At 36.2% G+C, this 19,355-nt stretch overlaps 1 protein-coding gene across 1 annotated transcript; it reads right to left on the bottom strand.

Annotated features, from left to right (window-relative positions):
• Positions 1 to 8,413: 8,413 nt before the first annotated feature.
• Positions 8,414 to 19,350, bottom strand: LOC106734783 (phosphatidylinositol 3,4,5-trisphosphate 3-phosphatase and dual-specificity protein phosphatase PTEN; the record flags this gene model as incomplete). Its single annotated transcript, XM_027771513.1, has 2 exons — positions 8,414 to 12,541; positions 19,201 to 19,350. Coding segments are annotated over 2 exons (336 nt in total), but the record flags the coding sequence as incomplete, so codon positions are not given.
• Positions 19,351 to 19,355: the final 5 nt, after the last annotated feature.

Here is a 19,355-nt window from a genome sequence, read left to right as displayed (position 1 = left end):
AGTCATGAGTCCTGGGTAACTGAATTACTCTGACTTGCAGTTTTTGTGCACAAAATGAGATAAAAATCACCCACCTTGAAGGGTGGGTAAAGCATGTGAAATGCCCACCATAGTGTCTGGCAAACCTGACTGCTCAAAATAGTGACATTTATTATTTTCTTAGTTCTCTGTCAGCCCTCAAGTAAGGAGAAAGAGTTTGTTTGAGGTTTTCCCAGCCTTCTATTCTTCCTGCTTTCCCACTGTCCTTATTTCAGCTTCCTTTCTGTCTTTTATTTTGGTCTCTTGGCAGGTGAGTCGACTTATCACAGAATTCCTATGCATTTTAAATACATATTTTTCAGGTTTTCTGGGAGAACTGTGTTTAACTTTCTGAAGAAAGATTCAAGTTGCCTGAGGCTTTCAAATGCCTCCTAGCCAAGATTTTATCTCAGTAAATTACGTTTGCAGTGATATTTTTGTGTTAACCTTACTGGATTTTCATTGAAACAATGACTTCAAGTCTTCTCCAAGATAGCTAAACACATTACATAGTGTCTACTGAGTTTGATTAAAATGAAGGTTTACCTTATACCTACTCTCTCTTCTAAAAAGAATGAATTTTATTCATTAACATTGTTATTAGTTGACCAGAGAGAGAAGGAAAAGCGAGCTTTAGGTAGCCAGGTCTGGGACTCAAACTGTGGTCAGTCATGTGGAAGACCAGCCTACCTTTTTACCTAAGACAGAAAAGGTATTTTCCCTTTCAAATATTCATTTAATGTACAGGATTAAGAATCTTAAGAAATCTATGCATCATTTATAGAATTAGGATGGCTATACACAGTAAACAAAATTTTTCCTAATTAATTAAAGTACCAACTGTACTACCTTGTTAAAGATAACCACATAGGATCAGTTGGTGGTGCAGTGGCTAAGGTGGCTAGATCCCACAAGGCTAACCTTGCAGTTCAATTCTCAGACTGGGTGACTTGAAAAACACATCAGGCATATGTGCATGCATGCCCAGACTCCCCAAACAAGAGAAAGGTGGAGAAGGGTTGTAGCATGACAACTCTGCATGGGGGGTATTTTCTTACTTTTTCCCTGTCACTCACTCCCTGCCCATCTCTGATGAGTACATGCACCCTCCAATATATATATATATATATATATTTCCATGTAAAATGTTGGCTTTTTCTGAAAATGATAGCTTCAGGAAAATATTGAATAAATCTAAGAAGCTTAATCATTTTCATATGTATTTCTGAAATTGAATTATATTTCTTTCCCTCATAGATAATCAGGATTAGGAAATAAGGAGATCTCATTTCAGAACATTATTACAATTAAAGAGAGAGGAGTGTAACATCATTTGCTAACAGCTCTTCCCCAAGCCGTGATGGGTTCAATGCCACCTAAACTACCTCAGCTCTCTGTTCTCTTACTTGCGGAGGATGGCGTACTTAGTGTTTCTACAGACTGCCCTTTCGCTCTGCTTCACCATATCGACCAGTCACACTTAACTCTGCATATCGTTAAATAGACACATATACTAACGAAGTAATTTCTTCTCTCGGGTATTTCAACCAGAGTAAACACTACAGTAAAAGCATGACTTGTTTTCTTTAAAATTAGGTTTATTTGTGAATGTTTAAAGGAGCAGGTTAGAATACTATTTAAATGTATTTTCAAATTACAATGAAGCAATTCAGAACACATTCTAAGTAAATTTAAAAAAAAAATTCTCAGAGGGCACAGACACTCACGAAAAGGAAAAAAAGAGACAGAGAGAGGTCATAGCCACAATCCTTTCTCCTCCATCTCTCCCTCTGGGATTTAGGAATGCATGCATACATGTATATTTTTCAAGCCACAGGGCCAGGACTTGAAACTTGTAGTCAGAAACTTGTGAGAGGTTTGAGTTTTTTTTTTTTTTTTTTTAAGATTTTATTTAACTTTATTTATTTATTTATTTTAATTTGACCAGAGAGGGACAGAGTGAGCGAGTGAGCAAGAGACAAAGTGAGAAAGCAAGCCTCCAGGTCTAGGATTCGAACCACAGTCAGCCATGTGGGAGTCCAGTGCCCTTAACCACCATGCCACCTGTTGGCCCCATGGATTCAGCTCTTTTAAACATAAGGCCACAGAGCTGGACCCAAGTAAATCTTAACAAACACTGAAAGATACATGTAATACTTTTTTCTAAATTTACATGACAACTTTTCTCACACTGGGGAAACCTACTCAGCTATTTTAAATTCTTTCAAGAATAATATAAAATTAGGGAAACAGCAGTTAGCGTAATGGCTATGTCGCTGGACTCCCACGTAGTAGACCTTAAAAAAAAAAAAAAGGCAAACTACCCAGGAAAATCCACTTAAAATCTCTTTTATTTTTGTTTAAATTATTATTTATTTAATTTTATTGATTCATTCATTTATTTTAATTTGACCAGAGAAAGACACAGAGAGAGAGAGAAAGGGATAAAGGAAGCTGCCAGGTCCGGGACTTGAACCGTGGTTGGCCATGTGGGAGTGTCCAGCACCTTAACCACCACGCCACTTGCTGTTCCCCAAAATCTCTTTTAAATGGGCCAGCAGGTGGCATAATGGTTGGGGTGTTGGACTGTGGTTTCAGTCCTGGACCTGGTGACTTGCTTTTCTCTCTCTCTGGTGAGTGCCTGTGTCAAATTAAAAAAAAAATAATAATAATAAATAAAATTAATTCTTTTAAAAAAATTTAACTGTATTTATTTATTTATTTTAAGTTGACCAGAGAGGGACAGAGTGAGAGACAGAAGGAAAGTAAGAAAGCAAGCTGTCAGGTCTGGGACTTGAACTGCGTTCAGCCATGTGGGAATCCAACGCCCTTAACCACCATGCCACCACCCACCCCTAAATAAATGACTCTTAAAAAAAAAAAAATCTATTTCTCGACCTAGTTGGTGGTGATGTAGCTAAATGCACTGATCAGGTCAGCATCATGGGTAAATAAAGGATCCCTATGGTGCCTCCCTCCAGAAAACAGTGAAGAAAAGTAAAATGAGCCAGCACGCCAAGAACACTTGCTCCTTCTGTGGCAAAACCAAGATGAAGAGACGGCTGTGGGGACCTGGCACTGTGGTTCCTGCATGAAAACGGAAGCCGGTGGGGCCTGGACCTATACCATCACTTCGGCTGTCACAGTGCAGTCCTCCATCAGAGAAGTCTGAGGAGTTGAAAGACCAGGAGAAGTTCTACAGACATTTAGAATATCACTAGCTTACAACAAAAGGGTTAATTTATGTAAGAACGACAAAAAAAAAAAAAAAAAAAAAAAAAAAAAACTATTTTAAAATTAAGAACTAAAAAGGGAAAAGCTAGTAATCAACATTTTCTTTCAAAAGTTCATGCCCTATTGTAATGGACCTGTCCTGATGGAAGGAAAAAAATATCACTAGCAAAAGGTTAATGATTCCTGGTCAGTAAGTAGTCGCCATTTAAAAAAAAGAATTATTTATTTGATTTTATTATTACTATTTTATTTGACCAGAGAGAGACAGAAAGAGAAAGTTAGAAAGCAAGCTACCATGTCTGGGAGTCAAGCCACGGTCAGTCACCCATGTGGGAGTCCAGTACCCTAAAGATCATGACACCTGCCAGCCCTGGTAGTCACAAACTTCTACCGTATCGAACTAATTCAATTATACCATTGAATTATACTATCACAAATTACATTATTTGGAACTGAGGTGGAGTGAGAGAGGGGGTTTTCTTTTCGTGGAAAAAGAAAAAACCACACACACACACATATATATATGTATATTTCTTTTGCTATTTAGATACTAGTACTTTTCCAGAGATTTTTGCCTATGGATTAAGAATTAAAATATATACCACAAGGCCATAGATCTCACCCCTTTCATTTTCTGAATAAGTAAAAATTTGTAACTATTTCCCACCAATAAGTCATAAATGATGTTTCCTTTCAGCTTTACAAAAATGTTTAAGGCCAAAACAGAATTTTAACTTCTGAAAGTGATATTGTTTTCAAAAGACACATACACTTAGCAGGCGTATATGAAAAATTTAATCAGGAACTTAACTCACCCTAAGAATGAAGAGAAACCAATTGCTTGCATAGATTTTTCCCAAACCAATTTAGAAAACAAAGTGGCTTAAAACGGCATGACTCTTTTGGGCAATATTCTTATAAGTCCCTCTTAGGCATACCAATAATAATCTTGAAAACCCAGAAATATAGAGTTGAGTGACAGCATTTTATAGAAAATTGAGCACATCTACAGGTCCAGCATTTGGCATAATGGCTATGTTGCTGGACTCCCATGTAGTTAACCACGGTTCAAGCCCCGGACCCAGTGGCTTAAACTCACACTGGGCACATGTGGATGTGTGCCCAAGATCCTGAGAGGATGGAGAAGGGATTACGGCGTGGCCATCTCCCCTGGTGGGATGGGGTGGAGTGATTTATCACTTTCTGTCTCTCTGGCGAGCACATGCGCCATATAGCAAAAATCTATCTCAAAAAAAAAAATTGATCGTATCTTATTGGTTGACAGTGTGAAAGAGAATTCTGTCACCATTTCAGAAATCTGTTCAAATATCCCCTTTTGGTGAGGTTTATTCTGATCTATTCTACTAAACACTGCAATCTCCCCACCATGCAGAACTGATCTTTTTTTCCTATCTATCCCACTTTCTCTTAGCACTGTATTTTATCTATGGTATATTTGTCTATTTCCTTTTATTAGAATCTAAGCTCCATGAGGGGTGAGATCTGCTTCTCACTCACTAGTATCTCAAGCATCTAGAACAGTGACTGACACCCCAGGCGATCGATAACTATTAAACCACTTGCAATCCAGTTTATTGAATCATATTGTTTAAAGATGCTATTTTTCAATGTGCTTCGTCAATTCCCTCTTCGTTGCTCAAGGAACCCTTCCCTGATTTTTCTGAAGCACTGAATTAGGTATAATAAATTGTGCAGTGGTAACAAATTATCAATGTAAATTAAGTGGTGCCAAAATATCGATGTAAATTGCTTCCTGTTCATGCTAATGTCTATCAAGTTTAGTGCATGAAAAGGGAGGTTTTGAGGGAGTTTTGTTCCATATAATTATTCAACACATAGGCCAACAGAGTTGCTCTATCTGGTACACATCAAATCCTTTATCCCTACAGTAGGGGCAGAGAGAGACTTGATGACACAGGGTTTTTCTTCTTGCCTTCACGCCAAGAGGAGTGGTATTTCACTGGTTATTTCATTGGAATGGAATAGTTCCATCAGCCCCTCTAATTCCAAGGGGTTACAAATTTAGAGGAGCAGGGCCTGCTGTGGTAACACAACTCTCTGGGACGCAGGACCCTTAGCAAGACCCTAGGTTTGCGTACCAGGGTCTCCCTGTGCACACCAGGCAAGGACCCTCCAGGCTCACTGGGGTTAGGGGTGAGTTATCAGCATAAGGAGGCTGCTGAGGTGTCTTTCCTTCTCAATAAAAATGTAATGAAAACTTTCAGGAGCATATGGAACGTGATCATCACTGTATCAATGGATCTCCTATTTCACAGCATGTGTCATGGCTTCTAATTATTTTAGTAAAGTCTGTTTCCTCTACTGAAGTGTAAACTCTTCAAGGGCAAAGACGGGGAGTGTCTGTTCTGATAGCTAATGTATTCTAGACACCTGTTATATATAGCAGTGGCTTGACAAATATTTGTTGGATAAATAAAAAGTTTAAAACCAAATAGTCAAAATAATTAACCTTTTTAATTTTTTAAAGGAAAAATACTCTCCATAGGAAGGCATTTCTATTTTTATGTCCATCAGTAGCCAAATGGAACTTGATATAAACATTTCCAATATGCCAACTTTGGTTTAATGCACAACTTTGAAAATAACTTAATGCACACATCAAGATGCTACTCACAGATTCATTAATATCCAAGATTCATTACTGTATGTCAAAGGTCACCAGCGTTAACATTTTCATAACAATGAACTGTGAAATTCCAGTGATAAATGTTTGCCTGAATCAAACTATTTAATTTCTAAAGTTGGAGTCTAGTATTCTTTGAAAATTCACCCCATACACATATATACCACAAACATAAACGCACACATGCACACACTTACCAACTACCTTTTGGGGCATGAAGGCAATTTAATGGAAAAAGGAATAGAAATGGAAAGGACATTTGTAAACATGGGGTGTATCATGTCAACTGTAGAGGTGGCAGAAAGTCCTAAAGGTGCACCTGATAGTCAGTCGTGATATGGTACAGAAAACCACACTAGACATTTAGAGAATTTCTCTGCAGTCAACAAATTTGGAAATTGAAACACCAAGAGTCATGACGACAAACCTTGTGGCACTCTACACAAACAAAACTCCTAACCATGGTTAAGGACAGATGAGAATCTACATGCAACAAAGACATAACTTATTTTTAATTGTAAAAAATGAAAACTATAAATCTTCGTTAAACACTTCATTTAAAAATATGCAGCTTTATTTTAAAATGTGGTAATGCTCAAAGACGGCAATTAACTTCACTCGTATATAACGTAAAAGTTTTTAAAGTATCAGCACATTGGTTTATAAGTTATATATTGCCTTCAACTAAGTAATTTTTCATCAAAATTCTCAAATAACCATTAAAAAAATTACACGTTCTGTTGTAATCCCACTACAACACTAAACAGGGCAAGTTTCAGAGCTAAGGGTGAACTTCATGAAGTATGTTTTTGATGTGATGGAAGTGACAAGAGTATGTGGATTTGAAGACAAGTAATGAATCGGCAATAGCTCTTTTTGTTTTCTTTCTTGGCTTGTGTTAAATGAATTTGTTCTTTAAATAAAGCAACTGTTTGGAAACTAGGGCTGTCATAAAAGTCATGATGCACTTTTGCATAGAAAAACATAGAAAAAAACACATCATGGCATTTCTGATAACCCTGAAAACAGAAAAATGCACCTTTCTTTTCCAATCTATAAGGGAAATAGGAAAGTGAAGAAGTTAACTATTAATACAGTGTCGCACACATTGTTTAAGCATTTAACACAGGATTCCAAATGCAAATGTTTAGAACGGTTTTTGAAGAGAAATACCTACAATATTAAGCCTGCCTATGCTAAATAAACTGTTTTATTTACTTAGATATGTATCGACCTAACGCCAACATTTTAACAATGATCAACCCTCTGAATTGGAAAGGACTCTCAGTAACTGCACAAAACCTGTAACTGTGGCACTGGAAAGTCATCAGATCATTGTCCATTTTTTGATGCAATGGACATTCTACAAATCCGTAACAGAAATGCTAAGCTAACCAAGGTTTTGAGAGTATGCACAGTACACATTTCATTTTTAAAGAAAATATATACATGAGTATACAGAGAAAAAAATGATTGTGTAGCCACTAAAGTACTAGTTACTATGTTTCCTGGTGGTGGGGGTTATGATGATTTTGTTGGGATGAAAGAGTATTGTCAAAATAGCTAGCTTAAGAACCAAAGAGTACTACCACCATTGAGACTGTATTTTGTCCTTTCCTGACTTCACATTACAAACTTTTAAAGCTACCAACCAACGTGAACTTGTCGACCAATGTGAATTTGTCTGTCTATCCACATTCTCATATACTTGTAAGAGGGAAAATAAATCTCTTATAAGATGGAAAAATTGCAAGATTATGGTAATTAAGAGAATGATTTACTCTAGAATTAAAAACTGATAAGGAACTAAATCATTCACTAGGCTTCCTGTAGCTGTATAATTCTATGAGAAAATTAGTTTCGAACATCACATCTTTAAATACAAGTTTTTCTCCATGATTTTCTCTGCTAGTTGTTTAGTACCATCCTTACACCAGTTTGGAACAAATATTTTTGTTTCCACTCACAAACATTTCTTTCTGCACTAGCAATAGCACTGCTAATCAAAAGTTATACTTAAGCCATTTAAAACTAAGCTTTAGATGTATGATTAATTACCTGACAAAAATAAAAGAACCCAAAGTTTCACATTAGCAGCAATTAACTAGATTTAAGGGTCTTGATTTTTCATAAGCCTTTGGAAGCCTGCATGTTAAACACTGGTGATTTTTAAATCCTCAATGGAAATGGTGATGGCATTTCACTAAACCAAAGCCAGCTCAAATTATAGTGTATAAAGGCATGATACAAAAACAAAATTGCCAGTAAATTCCTATTTCTCAAATATCACACAAAAAAGTAAAAATCAGAATTTAGACTCCATTTTAGTTTTCAACCAGTTATACCTAAGAGACCTAAAGAGAAAAATGTGTACACACACACACACACACACACACACACACACTTCATACTTCTTACATTATTACACATTATTCACATTTACTTTTAAAGTCACATGAAGAAGATGTAAACTTGAAATAACATTAAATTCCACTATTACATTTATGGTCTGCTTTATTTTCAAAACGTTTGTACAAGCTATACTTTCACTTATTACCTTACTGTATTTTGTGGATGGGACATGCCTTAGTCTTTAATCTTTTAATAATATTAGAAGCAACAAGATTAAATTCAAGTACACAAAGTTTTTTAGACCACTCTGGAATATCAACTTTTCTATGGCACGAATCATGAGTGACGAGGCTTCTCATATGCTGATGGCAGAGTATAAAACTATAAAGAAAAGTCACAAAACTAAAATTTGAAGTTTCAAATTCATTCTGAGGAATTATCTTCAGACATCTGATTTAATTTTAAAAAGTGCACAATTTTCCAAGGCTCTTGAACTTTTTCAATTAGAATGCTACTTAATGTGCTTGGAACAATTAAGTAGAGACTAAGGCCCGAAAGTAAGTTCTTTCTTAAACATGAGCAGACAGATACGCTACTCTCAAGCTGACAAAGGTCATGCTTTTAGAACAGTAGAAGGCTTTGAAGGACAGCAGGAAAAAAACTTACAGAAAACTTCATAATCACATTTGGCTGCCCATTTAAATTTCAGTGGATTTAGGCAATTTAAATTATAAACTCTCATTTAATAAAACACCCACACAATGACAAGAATGAGACTTTAATCAGTTTTAAGTGGAGTTTATAACACTAAGAGATAAAGGGTTGTTAACAAACACAATAACAAATGGACATCTGATTGGTATGAGGCATTATCCTGTACACATCATTTTGTTTTTTTTTTTTCTTTTTTTCTTTTTTTTTTTTTTTGTGTATCCTCAGTGCATAGCATTTACACACAGAGCCACTGCTGCACAGCACAAGAGTATCTGAAGAGGCTGAATCAGAGTAAGGCTGTTTAACAGACTGAAATTTTTTAGTATATATATCCTATATGAAAACAGGTTGAACTTTTGAACTGGCAGGTAGAAGGCAACTCCGCCGAACACTACAGTTAAAGCCCCACTTTAGTGCACAGTTCCACCCCTTCCGTCTGCATGCATGACACGTTAACAGTATTTAAAGGTAAACGAGGCACTTTGTGGCAACCACAGCCATCGTTATGGACATATTGCACAAATTTTCTAGAACTAAACATGTAACTTGTACCCTACTTTTATTTTTTAAAGCTGAAACATTTGATGCTGCCGGTAAACTCCACTTGTTTATAACCTGTGCCACAGCAAAGAATGGTGATGCTATATATCCAACTATCCTTTTGTAATTATGGCAAAAATATTCATTAGGAGCTACAGAAGACTTGGGATGGTACAGGGCCCAATTGTAAGCTTTCTTATAAGTGATGCCTTCAAGTAACTTCAGACATGTAAGCTGCTGCACATCCAAAAAGTCTAAGAAAACATTCCAGAAACTCAGATTACCTACAGAATGCATTTCAGGCTAATTATGAATACTGTCATAAATAAAGTTTTAATTAGGACTCGAAAACCTTTCAGTCATAGCAATTCTTGTCAAGTTCTATAGGGATGGTAACTGAAATAAAGTAAGGAGAGTATGTATAATATATATTTATATATATAATATATATATATAATGCCATTTTTCCATTTCCAATGACAAAACAATAAAATGTAAGCAAGGCTTCTCAAAAACATTGAAACATTCAAAATCAAAACCCTCATTCAGACCTTCACATTCCAAAGGAAAAATAATAACAGTGCAAAAGCCCATTATATTGTCATTATTTATGACCTGGCCCTCCATGTTACATATTGGAACAATACAAGTTATGTTTTAATATGCTGTGCCCAAAACTGTAACAAAGAATAGTATGAATAACTACCTTCAAAACATGAAGAGTTGATTTTCATTTTAATCAACAATTGTCACCTTTATGAAAGACAGGCATAAAAATTTTGATGGTGAGCGCTTAGGAATAGTTGTTTCTAACTTTACCAGTTTTACTTGTGAGCAGTCAATCTATACTCTATATATCAGTGTTTAAATATAAATGTGTAAGTCCTAAGAGTTTTGTTAAAAATTTAAAAATTGTATTTGCTGAACAAAACTGACGAGGTATGGAAAATATTTCAACATTACTTACTAGGGATGTTTTAGATGAAGTTCTGTTCTAATCTATTTACCATCAAACTCTGTAAATGCTGCTCTAGTAGGTTCTATGCAATCTGTATTTGTAAAGTAACTAGGTCAGACCACAGCTAGTGAACAATTTCAGCACCAATAAGTTATTGAAAATGGGATTTTACACCATTAAGAAATATAATGGCTGGCTATTCAAATGTCAAGGTCAAGGTATAATTTGAAAGACATCAAATTTCTGGAAAAAATCCTTTTTAAACAATTTCTTCACATTAGCTTTACAATAGTAGTTGTACTCTGCTTAAAATCATATGCAGTCTGGGCATATCAAATATATAATGATATTTAAGAAGTGAAATTGAAGCCCTAGTCCCAACTCTAGTACTATGAAGAAATGACTCAACACTGCACTTTAAAACAAAAACAAACAAAAAAAATCACTACCCTTTCAAAAGCAAATTGATAAAGCATACATAGGACAATTTCTACTGAAAAATTAAATGCCTTATCTGTGCAGTGCTGAAAATTTACTGCAACTCTAATTTCCTTTTTAACACAAATAATGTCCTTTTTAATATAAACATTATATGTATTCAGTATTCAAGTAAAATTCCCTAACAGTTAATGACATTTAAAAAATGTGCAAAACTGCAAAACTCATTGTAATAGAATGTGTAAGGTCAAAAGGGTGGAACAGCTGACAGCTATTGGATTGAATAAGTGCATCATAAATCTTTAAAGAAATTAAAAAAAAAAAAACACGCTTACTGTAGAATCTCAAATTGAAATTTCCTGTGCAGCATTACAAAATATATTTAATGAGAAAAAAGAAGCTTGCAGGCAGCATGTGAAGCATCCACAGCAGGTATATGATTGAAAACTAATAAAGTGAGTATAAGTTGTTGACTGATGTAGGTTCTAATAGCATCTGATTTTAGCACTGGCCTTGATTACACAGGAGATGGAGCAGTCATTACAATTGAGAAAACATATTTAATAAATTGTCAATTTTTATGTTTCAAGCCCATTCTTTGTTGATAGCCTCCACATTTATATGGTTAAGTCATTGTTGTGTTTCTTATCTATGACCACATTATTTTTATATCCCTTCACTTGTGAATTCTTAAGATGTTACAGAAGGTTCATTCCTGTACCCCAAAACAGACTCACTCCTAGCTGCCTTTTCTAGCACCAATATGCTTAAAAAAAAAAAAAAAAAATGCACAAACAACAAGCAGTGACAGCGGCCAATTCCTCAAATGTCCAGATTAATTACTGTAGCATGCTAAAGAAAGGTGTGTGTAAATAGCTGGAGATGGCATATGGTCCAGAGTCCAGCATAAATTATATTCCTTTCTGAGCATTCCCTCCATTCCCCCAACCCAAATACATGCATTATAATGTAGCAGAACCCTTTAGAAACTTCTCTTAGCCAACTGCAAACTTATCTGTTGCCACAAGTGCAAAGGGGTAGGATGTGAACCTGTGTATCACAAAGCTCTTTAGCCACTTCAGTTGGTGACAACACAAAAGGAAAAATCCTACGTACACATCAGTCTGTCTCCACTTTTTATAAAACTGGAATAAAATGGGAAAGTGCCATCTTTATTTATCCTAATTGAATTTTAAATGTCCTTTTGACACAAAAAGGTATATACATGACACAGCTACACAATCTTTTTTCAACTGGACAACAAGTGTCAAAACCCTGTGGATGTATAGGGTAAAACAAGATTGGTCAGGAAAAGAGAATTGTTCCTATAACTGGTAATCTGACACAATGTCCTATTGCCATTTTAAAAAAAGGTCCATTTTCAGTTTATTCAAGTTTGTTTTCATGGTATATTATCCCTCTTGATAAAAAAATATTCAGACTTCTGTAATTTGTGTATGCTGATCTTCATCAAAAGGTTCATTCTCTGGATCAGAGTCAGTGGTGTCAGAATATCTATAATGATCAGGTTCATTGTCACTAACATCTGGTGTTACACAAGTTGAACTGCTAGCCTCTGGATTTGATGGCTCCTCTACTGTTTTTGTGAAGTACAGCTTCACCTAGAGAAAGAAGAGAACATTTAAAGCAAAACCTTCAAATATGACTAAATCTTAAACTACTTAGTAAAGGCATATATTTTTAACTGATTTATTTCGTTTTAAGTACTATAACAAACATGATATTTAAAAGGCAATTGCCCTTTAAATGAAAATCATTTTAAGACTTTCTACATTTTCTTTATGTACTGAAAAGATAAAATGGAACATTAATATCCTTTTTTTTTCTTTTTTTTTTTTTTTTTTTTTTTAAGATTTCTGCCACAGTGTGTGCTCACCAGAGAAGAGAGACAGAGAAAGGAAGTGAGAAATCACCCCATGGGGTGGATGGCCACACTGCAATTCTTTCTCTTTCATTGTTCTCTCAGGATACTGGGCATACACATGCACACGTGCCTGGCATGATTTTCCAGTTACCAGTCTAGAAGTTGAGTGGCTGGCCATATAGGAATCCAGTCACCTTAACCACCACCTCACCTGCTGGCACCAATATACTATGCTCTTCAAAACGTAAGCTGCAAGTATTAACTAAATAATTCCACAAAAAATGCAGGTTGAATATCATCAGTGGTTCCCATAATATACTTTTTTTGGTCATTATATTCAATTCACAAATAGCTGAGTTCCCAAAAGAATTTTTCTCTCTTAACTACCTGTCTGAAATGCAATGTATTCTGACACAAATAATACTGCACAAAAACACAAAATGCTGATCAGGCTGGCCCCATATTCTAGTGGTTAAGGAAGGTGGATCCCACATGGCTAATTCCAATTCAAATAGCAGTCTCAGTAGATTGAAAAACACACCAGGGAAGGAAGCTATGTTCTAAACTCCATCTTTTAGACTCCCAAAATATTCAGACAAGAAGCTGTTTTAAAGCTGAAGTGTGTTCTGGCCTGTTCAGGGAAGCTATGCTCTAAACACCATCTTCTAGACTCCCCAAATATTCAGACAAGCAGAGTGAAGGAGAGATTTTTGTCACAGAATGACCAGAAACCACCGCAGAAGCACAAGGAACATGAGAAATCAAGAAAATATATCTCCCCTAAGGGAAAAGAACAATCCCTCATCATCCAGACAGTATAGAACTCGTGGAAATGTCTGATTGAGAATTCAGAATATTAGTGACAAAACTAAACAAGATGCAAGAGCTGAGAGAGAATGAACTCCAGAAGATGCCAGAGAAAAGAGACGAGTTCCAGGGGATGTTGAAGTTCTTCCATGACCTGAAAGAGGAAATACACACCATAAAAAAGAATCAAATGGAGCTATTAGAGACGAAGGCTGCCCTTCAGGAAATCAAAACCTCCCTTAAAGGTATTAAAAGCAGATTAGTCCATGCAGAAAACTGAATCTCAGATGTTGAAGGCAAAACCTCTGATCTAGAAAAAAACAACCAAAAAAACCTGAGAAAATAATCCCATAAAATGAAAATACTATACAATAAATGCTAGACACCATTAAGCACCCAAACATCTCAATAATCGGTATCCTAGAAGGTGAGGAAACTAATAAGGGCACTGATAATCTATTCCATGAAATCCTGGAAGAAAACTTTCCAAATCTGGAGAGGTATTCAAATATCTAGGCCCAAGAAATACAAAGGACCCCTAATGGAATCAACCCAAGAAAATCATCTTCAAGGCACATCATAGTCAGACTGGTCAAATCTACAAAGACAAGATATTAAAATTGGCAAGAGAGAAACATCAGGTTACTTATAAAGGTTATCCAATCAGACCTCTTATCAGAAAAAATGCAAGCAAGAATGGGAAAATGCATTCAAAGTGTTAAGTGAAAAACAGTTTCAACCTAGAATACTATACCCGGCAAGATTATCTTTCATATGGAAAGAAAGGATAAAAACATTCTCAGATAAACAAGACCTGAAAGAATTTGCCAATAGCAGACCCACTCTTCAAGAAATTCTGAAAGGAGTGCTCTACCAGGAAAATACAGAAATAAGAGAACTGAACTGGCGAAATAGAACTGTATGACTTTTGAGAAAAACATAACTGATTTTTTTTACTATGCTTTGTTTTCCCAATTTAAGCATTTTACTTTCTTTTCAGTTGTTGATAGGTTCAGCAATTTGTTAAAATATTTTTCTTGTTTATTTCTTTAAATGGAAACACAAACTTTTCTTCCTTCCTGACCCCTCTTCGATTGGAAAAAAATTGGGAGCATTCTTATTCTGTGGCAGAAGGGTTATGTGCATAAGTTTAATAATGCTGGTTGCATTGAATCAGAAGTTGGAAATACTCCTTATTAGACAGGGCTTTGACTGGAATGTCATACCTGAAGATTAATCAGAAAACTATGGAACTAAGGTGGATCTCGAGCAAGCCAACAGAAGCTCTTAGAAAGGTGGCCTGGCACCATAAATAGTTCTGCCTGGCAGAGAGGATTAGAGAAGATATCTGAAAGAATTTATAACATAAAATAACCTGGACTTTTCCAGCCCAGGGTTGTAATCAATAGAGATTGCAAAAGAAAAAATACATCAGAGGATTATCTTGAGAAAGACTTTGAAGGAAGAAAAAGAGACTGATCATTTGCAGACTGATCATCTGCTGATGGCATTTCACAGAATACTTGGCAGGCACGGCTGAACTGAGGAGGAGGTTTACATGTGACTTGTGTGCTGGGCATTTGCTTTTCAACAATTTGAGTAGTTGACATGTAAATACTTTCTCAAAAATATTTAAAACCATGGGAACCAGCAGTTAGCGTAATGGCTATGTCCCTGGACTCCCACGTAGTCGACCGCAGTTCGCGTCACGGACCCGGTGGCTTAAAACTCACGCCGGGCACATGTGCGTGTGTGCCCAAGATCCCGAGAGGAGAATGGAGGAGAAGGGACTGCGGCGTGACCATCTCCCCCCGGGGGGGATTTCTCGCTTTCTGTCTCTATGTCTCTCTCTGTCTGTCTGGCGAGCGCACGCGCCCTATAGCGAAAACCTCTCCAAAAAAAGAAAAAGAAAATATTTAAAACCATAGTGTCTCTGTTGTTATGGAATCACAAACAAAATTATACAAAAGTATAAGAAATATTTTGAACATTATCTTTAAAATTCAGTATTCTGAAATTTTGAAAGTTGTTTAACTGTCAAGAACTATGGAGTGTGAGCAACACTTTTTTGATATGTAAAGTAAATGTTTGTGGGAAAATGCAAAAATAAATAAATAAATAAATGAAAAAAAGAAAAAGAAAAACTCACTAGGCACATATGCATGCATGTCCCAAATCCTGACAGTATGAAATATGAAGGAGAAAGGGCTGTGACATGAACATGCCCCATTGTGAGGTGCTCCCTCTGCATATCTGCTGAGTGCACATACCTTCTGGCAATTAAAAAAAAGTTATTAATCAATAGTGATGTTTAAGAGCCCATCAGACCATTATTTCACTTAAATAGAGGAAGTATGGGGTCAGCCCCATTACCTAGTTGTTAAAGGAGCCAGATTCCCACATGGTCAACTGTGGTTCAAATTCCAGTATGGTAGAGCTTGAGCACCCAAGCCAGGTACTCGTGTGTGTGCCTCAAATCCTGACAAGACAGAGAAATGGAGAAGAGATTGCAGCATGACTAAATCCCACTGGGGGAGGAGGATACTTTCTCCTTCCCTGAAAAGTATATGCCCTCTGGCCAAAATAAATAAATAAATAAATAAAGAGAAGAGAGAGAAAGGAGAGGGAAGATAATGCCTATACAGTTTTCTAAACTGTGGGCCAAGAGCGTTGACATACATAGGTAAGGTAATTGTCAAAACAATCCTATGCATTAGCTTTTTCCATTTAAAGGAAAGGAAGCTAAGGCCCAAAAAGGGTAGGTAACTTGCTAAAGGCCACAAATGTAGTAGGTAGTGCATGTGGGATTAAAATCAGATCAACTTCAATCCTTTGCTCATTTTACTGTATTTATAGCTCTTCATCTATTATCCAAAAGTCATTATCAATTCTTCCTTTTACAACCAACATCCACTTCATCAGTAAATCCTTTAGAAGTTCTACCTTCAAAATACCAAATATAGGGAACAGCAGTTGGCGTAATGGCTATGTTGCTGGACTCCCATGTAGTAGGACTGTGGTTTGAGTCCCAGACCCGGTGGCTTAAACTCACACTGGGCACGTGTGTGCTTGCCTAAGATCCCAAGAGCAGAATGGAGAAGGAATCGTGGCGTGGCCATCCCCCAGGGATTCCTCACTTTTTGTCTTTCTGTCTTTCTCTGTCTTTCTGGCAAGCACATGTGCCCTATAGCAAAAACTTCTCCAAAAACAGAAAAAAGAAGAAAAAATACCAAATACACCTCATGTGACATATTCTTGTAACTCCTCACTGCCACTATTCTAGTCCAAACAACCCCCTCTCTCACCTGAACCAAACCATTGCAATATCCTCCAAACTGACTTCCCAGCTTCCATCCTTGGTCCCTCTGCCTACTCTTCTCATTAGTCTGTATTTTACAGAAGACAGAGTGAACACTTAAAGATAAAATTCTACTTCTACCTTCCCTGTGCTAAACTCTATACTTTCTTGTCATTTGAACTAGTTTTAGTCAAAATGACCTGACACTCCTAAAATACAAGGGATCTTTGGGACCAGTATAAAGGTTACGTCACTGGAGTCCCACATAGTTGACCATGGTTCGAGTCCCAAACCCAGCAGCTTAAAACTCATGTTGGGTGTATGTGCATGTGTGCCCAAAATCCCAAAAGGAGAATAGAGATGGAACTGTGATGTAGCCATCCGCCCTAGAGGGGGTGATTTTTCACTTTCGGTCTCTCTGGAGAGCATACATGCCCTAGAGCAAAAATCTCTTTCTCTCTTAAAAAAAAAAAAATAACTACAAGGGATTTTCAAAAAGTCTATGGAAAATTCATAGATTTCAAATGCTTCTGCACAAAAAATAAACTTGTACTTTAATTCAATTTTTCAATGAATGTTTTGAAGTCCCCTCATAGACCTAGTTCATTATCCTCAGGGATTTTGCATCAACTCTTCCCTGTTTCCCCCAATTTTTGTAGAGCTAACTTATTTCAGCTTGTGCTTAAATGTCTTCTCTTTGGTCAGACCTTCTCTAACCATGTTAATTTCCAAAATAAATAAAATAAAAAAATATACACCAAGACTAATTTCTATCCCATCTCTATTTCTGATAGCACTTACCATGGTATAGCATTGTATGTTTAGTAATAAGTTTCTATTTGTAATCTCACATATAAAACTTCTTACAATATTAAAACAGAAAAACAACACAAATTAGAAGGGAAAAGGTATTTAAAAAGGTAGTAGTTAAGGAAAATAAAGATTTAGAGAAAAGAAAGGAAACCTGTGGATTCCAAAGACAACTTTAAACACTTAGATACTTACGATCTAACAGCATTTAACATTAGATCTATTTTCACTTAAAATATATTAGCACCCACCTTTAAATATTACTAGCAATATTCTCACACTTAGAAGCTATGATTAGATTTGTTATATTATAAAGATGTAATGAAAAAATTACGAGAGAACACCAAAAAGGAAGGAGATGCATATGGTGAAATGAAGGGGGAGAGATCAAGCCAGTAGGAAATACAAAAAGGGAAGGAGAAAATGGCAACCAACCATTTGGGCATATTTACAAATCATATTTTTTAATCTGAAGAATTCTTGTCTATGAATGGAACAAATCAAATAATTCCGAGACACAATACAAGGGAACAGAAAGGGTTCTGAAAAAGAGAACGACAGGAGAGGACAATCAGAGAAGGGCTAAGAGAGTGCATGAGATTGAAGGTAAGGCTGGGCATACAACAAGGACAGCCACGTGAGGGTCAGAGGACCAGCTGGGATGGAAAGGTACAAGGAAAAGGAAAAGGAATAGAATGACCAGAGAAAGAGGCTTAGCATTTTTGAAGAACTGAAGGCAGATCAGCCTGTGAATCTCAGGGAGCAAGGAGAGAAAGTGGCTAGAGCTGACATAGGAGGTAGGATGATGTTAAATTATGCAGGTCCTTGCAGGTCATGGTTAAAAACAAACAAACAAGCAAACAAACGAACAAACAAAACCCCACAAGATCTTTAAAAAATGCAAACAGGAGTGACACAACAAGTCTACTTTTATCACTGGGGATTTGAGAATAAACTGGAGGAAAGACAAGACTGGACGCAGCAATAACACACTATATGATCATTCCCAAATGATGTAAGTTCCTGTCCGTTTCTTTCTTCCCGCATTTCTATCTCATATCTCTACCACTCAATTAACTCCCGTTATTCACTTCTGCCCAAGATTTCACCAAACAAGAACAAAAAATGTGTAAGGAAAAAATTACAGGGTTTTTTTCTTAAACTCTGCGTACAAAGTTAAAAAAAATTTTTGTGTTACTGCAAGATAAATATTGCTTCTAAGTAATAGCAAAATTTTAAATTAGTCAAGCATAATCTTTATCAGCTACACACCCAGACACAACACATACACACATGCCACTACTAACTCCCCAAAATGTTTTTAACTGACCTTAAAATTTGGAGAAAAATACCGGTTGGCTTTGTCTTTAATATCTATAATGATCAGGTTCATTGTCACTAACATCTGGTGTTACACAAGTTGAACTGCTAGCCTCTGGATTTGATGGCTCCTCTACTGTTTTTGTGAAGTACAGCTTCACCTTAAAATTTGGAGAAAAATACCGGTTTGCCTTGTCTTTATTTGCTTTGTCAAGATCATTTTTTGTTAAAGTAAGTACTAGATATTCCTTGTCATTATCTGCACGCTCTATACTGCAAATACTATCAATTTCTTGATCACAGAGACTTCCATTTT

The sequence above is a fragment of the Tupaia chinensis genome, unplaced genomic scaffold (assembly GCF_000334495.1).
Source record: "Tupaia chinensis unplaced genomic scaffold, TupChi_1.0 Scaffold000217_1, whole genome shotgun sequence".
Taxonomy (NCBI): Eukaryota; Metazoa; Chordata; class Mammalia; order Scandentia; family Tupaiidae; genus Tupaia; species Tupaia belangeri.
Note: the sequence above shows the minus strand (reverse complement) of the source record. Positions and strands in the feature narration are given on the sequence as shown.